General features: G+C 34.0%; 1 protein-coding gene across 1 annotated transcript; it reads right to left on the reverse strand.

The window, feature by feature from the left end:
* Positions 1-8,506: 8,506 nt before the first annotated feature.
* Positions 8,507-9,462, reverse strand: LOC130998476 (MFP1 attachment factor 1-like). The gene has a single exon (XM_057923899.1). It carries the CDS (start codon positions 9,204-9,206, stop codon positions 8,673-8,675), a length of 534 nt encoding a protein of 177 aa, XP_057779882.1. The 5' UTR covers positions 9,207-9,462; the 3' UTR covers positions 8,507-8,672.
* Positions 9,463-10,074: the final 612 nt, after the last annotated feature.

Below are 10,074 nucleotides of genomic sequence, written 5' to 3' on the forward strand. Positions count from 1 at the left end.
TCAAGACTATATTTGAGCTTCATATTATATATATATATATACTGCAAGAGTTGAGCAATCTTTTGCTTAATGGATGATGACATGCAATATATGGTCATGATGTTATCCTTTCAGGGTGACATGCCAAGGTAGGTGGTAATTAGTGTGCCTATATTTTTTTTTTCTAGTTAAAGAGACATGCACCTGCAATTTGTACTATTTTAACGAAATAAATATCATCTAGTATATTAGTTAGTTACATAAAATCAAATTATGTATAAAAATAACAATTGCAACAACTACTAATACATGACGATTGTTGAAACAAATCGTTTTATATGAGCGCATTTAGGTATATACACTATGTTTTGATAAAAAAAACTGTCATGTGTGCGTGTAGTTTTCACAAAAATAAGATAAGATATAGCCAAAATACGCCATTAGGTGACGAATATAGTTCCCTTATTGTGAAAAAGGGAACTGATCTCTTCATTATTCATTAATAGCCAATTCATTCGTTTTCCTCCTAGCAGGAGATCGAAAACTTGAATCGCCTAACTTATATACATACATGAATGTAAATATAGGTGAATGTGAATTGTAACTCTCTATAAAAAATCTCACAAACTATAATGTTCTACACACCTAATTCAATACGATTCATAGACCATTTAACTAGTAGCTAGTTAATTACTAGGATGGGTGACCCACTGGAAGTCCTCTTGTTGTACCCTTTTTTTAGTGTGCGTGTGTTGGCCAAGCAGTAAGGGGTTAATGCCTAAGGTCAAAGTTTCGGGTTCGAGAAAATTCATTTGATAGATATCAGACATCTAAACTCAATTAAAAGAAAATACTCTCTTCATTCATAAAATATTTTTGTACTCCTTATTTGGACATAATTTCACTAATTATGATCTTTAAACTTTTCATATATTTACACATATTCATTAATGGACCAACATAAGCCCATTAACTATCACCAATTTTTTTAAATTGTGAAAAGACTTCTTTACTCACCATATACACAGCTAATTTTTCTTAATATGTGTGCTTAAAAATTAAGAAAAATATTTGATGGTCGAAAGGAATATTAAGTAATCAAATTTAAGCTACATCATAAACCATACATAAAATATTTAGCCTAAGAACATAATATATAAATCTATAAAGAAATTCAAACTCATAATTCTAGAATGCAAGAAAATAATCTAATTAAATCGAACTCCAATTTTCTTCCCCAATCCTCGATGATGTTTGGGTGTCTTGTTCTCCTCTCCAATACAAGTTATCATGCAAATTAGCCTTCTATACTTGTGCAAATTAGGCTCTAAACAATTGGGCTCATGGAAATTCGAATTCTCGCAAGCCCAATGTTGGTCGGTCCTATAGCACCAAACAATCTGTCCATAAATTTCCTCCGATGCTTCGGCTCATAATTTTCTACCCAATATTCCTCCATCCTTTTTTTTTCCCCTTTTCATCTCTCTTTCTTCCAAACTACGAAACTAATAAAAGACACATAAAATAAAGGCTCTTTTTAATCAATCAAACTCATCACTAGCAATTCGTTGGAAAATCAGATTAATTCACTCCCTTCACTAGAAATTTTAGGCAAAGTATTGAAAAACATGATAAACCTTTTGCATATGACTATATGTTTTGGCAGGTTAGAATAAGACTTCAAAACGTTTGGCCACACGTGCAAGGTTTTGAGTTTCAAAATGCTCGTCACCAATCCAAATTATTCAATCCCTAAATTTGGGTAAAGGTATTCTCTAATACAGAATAAAAATTATATTTCCCACAGTTTATTCTAAATAAACTCTGCCACATGTCATTAATTAGTTTGAGGCTTATGCGCACTGCATGTGCACAACTTAGCATTGACGGTACTGGATCAATGCACCTATATATTAGTAATTTTCTTTTACAAATTTAGATTGAACTATCGATCTTTTTTCTCTATTTGGCAATTAAAAAAAGAAAATCGGAATTGAGTGTCTTTGTAGAAAAAACGGGCACCAGAAAACATGCTTCGGAATAAACTTTTTCCATGGGGCTGACATTAATTTGAATTTATTCTCACCTATATATTGTGAATATAAAATTGGGTTGGTCCAAAATCCATAGTTAGAAAATAATGGTATAGCATCAAAAGTTTGAATTATTGGAATAGGGTACTAATTTCTTTCTCGTGGAGGCATAGTGTTGTTTGCTAATTTGCTTCTTATTAGGTGTCATATTTCCTCTTCCAGCGGCTGTGCCGACAATTGAGCTTGACAATTGGTTTGCTTGACTTATTCCCTTTTTTTTAGGCCCATGAATTTTGAGAGGGTTGGTTAACAAATGGGTGGAAATTGGGGCTTCTCAAAATTTGGTTTACCCCCCTACGTGGCAACACCAAATTTAAATATTTTAATCTATTTCAGCTTTAGTTTTCTTATGTATTTTTTTTGTTCCCTTTGTTTTATATTCTTGTATTCCTTGCGTAGATCGATTTAGATTTGGTTGTGCTTCACGATTATACATAATCATACACGTGAAATTCAAGTTAGTAATATAATTAATCATTTGTACCTACTATGTGTTCAGTGTTCATATATATTGAATACGTTTATCATTTCAATGATATATATAAAAAAATAGATCATTTTTATTGTATTTTTTAAAGAGAAATTAAAAACAAAAAGATTCGTATCTTATATCAAAATAAATAAAATCTAAACATAACTATCCTGGAATTTTGAAATAAATAAAGATATTACAGGTATCAAAATTTGTAAAAGTTGGAATAGAATTGAACAGTAATCAACTAGTAGAGTTAAGCAAAGCACACATATTAAAAGTAGACATAGAAGATATAGCATGTGCAAGGGAAGAGTTAAGTTATATTGGTTGATGAATTATGTTATAAACTCTTAGCTAAGACTGACAACATTAATTAAATGTAAGAATATACGTATCCAACTTGTGAGAAAATACACGCCGATCACCTTGTTTTTAGTTTTATTCAACAAACTTTATATTATAAAGAATAAAATGTTGGTAACTGAAAACACACTTTATTAAAACTATACGCGCATAGCGCAGCATATGTGGTGAAGTTTATATTAGTATCTGCTAGTTTGGGTTGTCCTTTTGTTGAAGTCGATATTATATAAGAGGGAGGTGGAAAAGGAAAGAGAAGACAGCATTGCATGAAGCAATATGACATACGCAACACGCGTTTCTTCAAAGTCCAATGCCTCGTGTGAATGCCATTCTACTTAACCAAAAACTAAAAACAAAAAATGTGCACCGAGCCAACCAGTATACTAATACCACACTCTGAGGTTCTAAAATAGTGTGAAAACATCATCAACTACGCTACGCAGATCACATTCTATTATTTTCTAATAATATTGCAATTCAACCATAATCAGCTTCCTCAACCTTACCTATAAAATTACTACATCTTAAATTGTAGTCAATTTGGAACACCTAAAACAGTGGGCCTCCCCTGCAGATCGGGGGTCGAGATCCAAGGAGGTTCAACCCCATTGCTCCCCCTCCCCCAATTTCCAAAAAAAAAAAAAAGATTTGTTTTATCATAGAGATAATTGTTGCAATTTACATCTCAGACTTGGGGCCCTTATTGTAATTAGATCTAAACTTTAAAGCGACTTTAAAGGGTTTGAAATTTTAAAAGGTTTCAATGCTTAGATTCCTTGCAAATTTGTCCCTTTTATTTTTTTGCACAAATTTGGACCTGAGATTTAGGGATTCATCCAATGTTGAAACTTAAAATTAACCAATTAAGGGCTATCGAAGCTCATTGTCTAAGTACTTGTCTTCACTAGATGTCAATTTCATTGTCTAGTGATTAAGTAATTGAGTCAGGAGTTGACGCTACGTATAGAGTTCGATTTTTCCAGTTCGACTCGCAATTTCTAACGTCCAATAATTGAATTGACAAAAGGAGAGGACAACCTCGATAATAAGCTTTAAAAAACCATCCATCAATTTTAAATTTTAACCTTGAATAAATGTCTAAATTTAATTTCATTTCAGAACTCATATAAAAACTGAATAGATATGACAAATTTTCAATAAATCCAATGTTGAAACATTGTAAAAATTAGGTATAATTTGCAACCAGATCCAAAATTTAGAATTTAAATTATTTCTTTATTAATATGATGTTGTGATAAATGCGAAAATCTTTGAAATTGATACTACATATACTGCACGGCCGTAACTTGATATATTCAACAAAGTCAAAATTCACATTCAAAACAAAACATTCCCACAAGTGTTATTTTCCACCTCAGAGAAAAAGAGAGTTGTACTGCGCGGCGCCACCAAGTCAAATTCCTTGGTTTGAGGGTTCGGTCCCACTCCAAAAGGTCTTCACCGTCCGCTCCCAAAACCCCTATAAATACACACATATATAATTCATACTTGATCTCATCAACAAATTAACACTCTAATAGCTTCCACAAATGGAAAATAGTAGATCATCAAGATTCAAGACTTTCAAGCTTATGTTAACAGTATTATTGATTATGGGCTTGCAGCTGTCTCCGGCCGACTGTCGAACCCTTCGGCCGGCCACCGCCGCAGCAGCAGTTGGTGGCGGAAAGGAAATCAGCATGGAAACCACATTTTCATCACTCTCTGCACAAAATTCAAGAACCTTTTCAGCAAGAGGTTTGATGATCATTTTGGCCTCCGGTCCCAGCAAGAGAGGCCCCGGCCATTAGACAGAATGTTTTCCTAGGATTTTTTACTTTTCTTCTTTTATTGGAGTTTTCTATGGTTTTCTTTTTGTTTTTTTTTCTGGTTAAAAAATACCAGATTCAGAGATTATTTGTCTAAATCGTGTTGTTGTAGGATAGCATATTATACTTGTATCAACTCTGTGTAAATTGGATTGTTAGCCAAGTAAAAGATGGTATACTTTAATTCATTTCCATGTTTTAATTAAATATGAGATAGTTTGACTGCTTGCTTTTAGTTTGGTTGGTTTTGCACCTCTGCTTATAAATAATGGAATTAGTGATTTGACTTTGAAGGAATATTTGGCTTCAGAAAATTTTAGAACCATTCGATAGAAAGGGAAAAGATGGATCGGTGATAAATATTCGTAAGCCTCCTGTATTTTTCAAAAGCCGAAAGTTGGCATTTGAAATAACTAGAAATTTTAGAAATTTATTGAACGTACATTTCATTTTGGTTGCTAAAATAAATCGCAAAAATTTATGTACATTGTCTCACGAATAACATTACATACGACAGTATATATTCCGGATCTAAAACTATATTTAACGAAAAATTTGGTGATTGATTATGTTTGAATTTAAATATAAATATTGTCATACAGATCTTGACATGTCATGAAATGATATTACTTCTCGGGATGTTACACAGAATTCTCCAAAATGATTAAATCTATGTATGATTGATCAAGGTGTGATATTTTGAAACCACATACGTTACTAATGGTATCCATCCCTTCACTATGGGATGATGCATGGAAGAATCGTATCATTAAAGCTGTCTTTTCATTCAGCTAAAAAAAAGGTGTCTTTTCATGCCTTTATGGAGTTATTATGAGAAAAGCAGCCACCGGATTTTCCAAAATATAGAACTCTCTTCTTCTCACTCACTTGGCCTATATTTTTGACACCATTATTAAAGAGAATTAGATTATAGTATAAAGTATTGAGCTTAGATATATTGAAGTAAAAATTTATTACTCAAAAAAGAAACAGGTCAAATTAAGTGGAATGACTTAAAAAGAAAACTAAACTAAGTGAAGTGGGACGGAGGGAGCATTGTGTCGGAAAATAAGTAATTGAAAAATTCTTACCAAAATGCCATTGGAACTTCTATCATATGTTAAAAGATAGTCATGTGGTAGTATCTTAAAACATAAGTAATTATTTTCATCCCAAATATCTGGTCCAATATTTCATTTTGAGGGTCCCAATTACAGGCTCATCACCAATACTACTTTTCTTTTCTTTTTTGAAGGGCAATTCTTTTTTTTTTTTTTTTGAATGGTAATACTACTTTTCTTAAATATTTACAGATTTTGTGGTATTAGAAATTAACATAACATAAATTTATTTTAAGTCCCAACTTTTAATAGTGTGACATAGGTCGTTTAGTTACATAACTCAATGTCTAATCTAATTCTTAATCTACAAGAGAGGCCCAAGTGGATCAAACATTTGAGAATTGAGATGGAGGGAATATATGCCAGAAATTAGATGATGTATATACAAGTTGCTCGTTTGATCCTAAAATTATAGTCTACTTCCTCTTTTCACGCATAGTAAGAAAATTTATTTGATGCACTTGTACTAATAAAATTACATAAGAATATAAGACTGTCCTGCTGTATATTTATTTACTCATCAAAAATGAAAAAATTGTAAATGCAGGAATAGTAGAGAAAGTATAATTATGATCTGACAAGATTAATTGTGGGTAGCTGTCAAGGGGAACTCAATATCTTGAATCTAATTATAGATGTTAAGAGTTTTTTTTTTTTTTGACAGGACAGATGTTAAGAGTTTTGAAGTGGCAACTAAAGAGGAACAAGATAACAAGACCAAGTCAAAGTCTGTGATGTTTTACATCGGTTAAACAAAGCATATGCAATTTTGAACAGGTGTTGAAGTAATTTAATGGTAAATTTGTTCATAATTTGCTCCAATACAAAAGAATATTCTTCTAAAAGTTTTCTAGTTCTTATTGAAAATGGAAGTTTTCAAATAGAAGGAAGATATATGAATATTGCATAAGATTAGACTCCCCTTCAAATAAAAGCAATGTAGACACCGAGCAGGGATATCAATATTGGGCCTCATGTGTAATGGAACCTAAGCAAGGTTAGACAAAGCATTAGTCGAAGCCCAGTTAGGAAAGTTTTTGGAGGCAGGCTAGGACCTAATCATAGATTGCTTAAGGGATTTTAATTTTAAAGACACTAAAATAGAAGAGAATGCAACAAAGAACTCTGGCAAATTGTGGCCGTATTACGTACCTCAGAAAAAGTTGAACAGAAATATAATTGGATTTTAACTTGAAGTGCACCCTACACTATTACTCCACTCTTCAATTGAAGATGGCCACTAGAAAACCACCTTCTAAGGTAAGAAAGGGGCAATTAGTTATACAAGAAGTGGCTAAGTGCTGCTGTTTCAACAAATATTTTAGATTCTAGATTCTACAGTGGGCACGAAGTTTTTCAATAACAAAAGATTGATTATCACGGCTACCTACTCATCAGAAGAATCTAATTCACAAAACGATAACATGTGCTGCCTTACATGTGATCTCTCTATTGTCACCTATCCTAACCCTGTTCAAGGTCCCAGGCAATCACATTTCTACATGTCTCACCTTCTTAGAAGCAACACAATAAATTTAACTAAATTCCTACACCCGGCCCATCAACCAAGTGTGGGGTTCTAGGAGGAGATCGCAGCGCCTTGGTGATATGTTCGACTTTATAGCCATAAGAACGTTCACTACTTCTCATTCACCTAAAGTATCCCAACCAATTGGCCAAATGCATGTTATAAATCAATCCACCTCACTTCTGAATCATCTAAGCTATGTTGTTTCTTAACAACTCGACAATATCCTAAAATAGGATATGGCTCCCCATAACAAGCTGATCAGAGATAGTCTTGATGACAAAGGAACAAAGTGAAAGTGCAGGCTCAGCATCCTCTTTTCAACTTGGCAAACAGGGAAGAAAGTATTACACATCTTGCCCAACTGAATGGAAATAACCTGCTGGCTCCTGCAGGAGTATCATTTCCCAAACAGGAACAGAGTATATAACAAAGGCATTGACTTGCTAGAGAACTTCACCATGACAACTGTGAGTTGTAAATGCAAAGCTTCTGGATACAAGTCAATGATCTACATGAACCACAGCCCAACTAACCTTGGTCCATCATTTGAAGATAACAATCGACCAAACTTAAAGCCTACTCAAACATCAACAACGACCAAATGCAAAGGCCATTATCACCCCACACTGTAAACCAGATGTGACGATCAATTTATACTAGCTACCTACAATGTATAACAAGCGGAAGTTCTTGGATGGATGGTTTTGACAGCCAATCCATCCAAACAATTGGATAAACGGGTAGACCACTCCTCACAGAATGCCCAGCAAAGGTCCCAGCACGAGACCAAATATAATAAAGATCGACACGATATCAAGGGCCCTCCATTTTACATATGCACTCAGGCACTGCAAAATGCACAAGTGACAGGCACCGAAGAGGTGAATAATTATGCACCGCACCACTGCAAAGCTAATGGAGAAATCTTTACAGCTATATGTAATGATTAAATAAATGTGTACTTGAACTCAGAATTAGGCAAGTCAAGCTGCTGTCCATTACACTATCAAATCAATCTACAGAAACAATAAGCATGGCCAATTCAACAAGATTTCTAGCAAATTATGGAAATTCCAGTTTAATAAAAGCACAACAAATGTAATTGAGGCCCATTGTGATAAAGAGCTAAATAAACTAATATATATTTAGCACAAAGCACCCACATAATAGTAATACCAAGAAGATCCCAATCTCAACATAATAAAACATCGACGTGATATCACTAGCAAAATTAGACAATAGAAATTAAAGGGAAAATTTAATAATATTTCAGTTACTCATTCATTCATCATCGGCAACTGAGTCGGTTTTCTCACTCTGCGGCGGCGCGGTGGACCCCGCGTCCTCCTCCTCTGCCTTGTGCGGCTCGTCGATCGCCGGCGCAGGCCCCGGAGCAGCCGCCGACTCTCCAGATCTGGCTTTCACTGTTTCAAGCATCCGCTTGCTGATTTCCTTGGAATAAACCTGCAAAATCTCGATCCCGTCGTCATCAGTGGACGCCGCTTTCCCCGCGACCTCGAACGCCTCCTGCTCGATGATCTTGGCGGCTTCGACCGCTTCGTCGCGCGAAACGGTGCCGTACCGCTTGGAGAGAATGGAGGGGGACGAGAGGGTCTCAATGAGGCGGTTCTTCACGGCCTCACGCGTACGGTCAGTCGGTGGCCAGATGCTGAAGGAAACGCTGGAGTATTTGTCGGAGGCGGCGGCAGTGGCATTCGGTGGCGATTGCTCGGTTTCGGCCATGGCGGTGGTGGCTGAGGGCGGAAGATCTTGTGCTTGGGGATTTTGATTTGAGGATTCAATTTTGTCCGACATATAAGCTTTTATTGGAGTAATAAAAATACTAAAATATGTAAAAAAGGGTACTCTAAATGAGACAATTTATACCTTAAAAAAAATACTCCAGATTATATTATTGTTTATTTTTTATTTAGGGATGAGAAACGGTGATTCATACTCTAATTTATCGCTTTGTAGAGAGATGAATACCATTGATCTGCAATGTTTATGGTATTTTTATTGAAAATTAAAAAACTAGTATCCTATAATATACTACACTTTTTACTCCGAATTCTTTGTTCATTTCTTTTTTCTGAAAATATGGTCGTGACTAAATCCAACTCAACGGGAAGACCGCCATTCGAAACATTGGAGGGTTGGACTAATATTTTACTATGTTTAAACTAGCTTCCAATCCGTCGAAATTTGACTAGAACTATTTTTGTCATCATTTATAATTATTTTTATTACTATAACATATGAAATAGTTTATATATAAATTATTTCTTTAATTAATTTGATATGATCAAATTAAATTAGTAATACAATATTTAAAATAATATTAATTTTAATCACTTTCGCCAATTAAATGTAGGTTGTGATAATAGAAATACATTTCTATATAAATATTAATTTGATGAAGTTTATAAAAAGTTGATGTGAGATTGAATATTTTAGAAAAAAAAAATATGTAAATTTGAAGTATGATATGATTTACGATTGATGTGTCGCATTTACTGTTAATCGTACATCGATAATATTTACTCTCTCCGTCCCTCAAACATTTTTTTTTGTTCGTCCCCAAAACATCTTCCTAACCTATTTTTTAAAACAATTTCACTAATTATTATTCTTATAATTTCACTTTTTGTGGGACTCGTTCTCCACTTTCACTAACTATCAC

The sequence above is a fragment of the Salvia miltiorrhiza genome, chromosome 1, assembly GCF_028751815.1.
Source record: "Salvia miltiorrhiza cultivar Shanhuang (shh) chromosome 1, IMPLAD_Smil_shh, whole genome shotgun sequence".
NCBI lineage: Eukaryota > Viridiplantae > Streptophyta > Magnoliopsida > Lamiales > Lamiaceae > Salvia > Salvia miltiorrhiza.

What these genes read in the sequence shown, in the direction of transcription:
- LOC130998476 (XM_057923899.1), bottom strand. Translation starts at nt 9,206, where the DNA reads ATGTCGGACAAAATTGAATCCTCAAATCAAAATCCCCAAGCACAAGAT.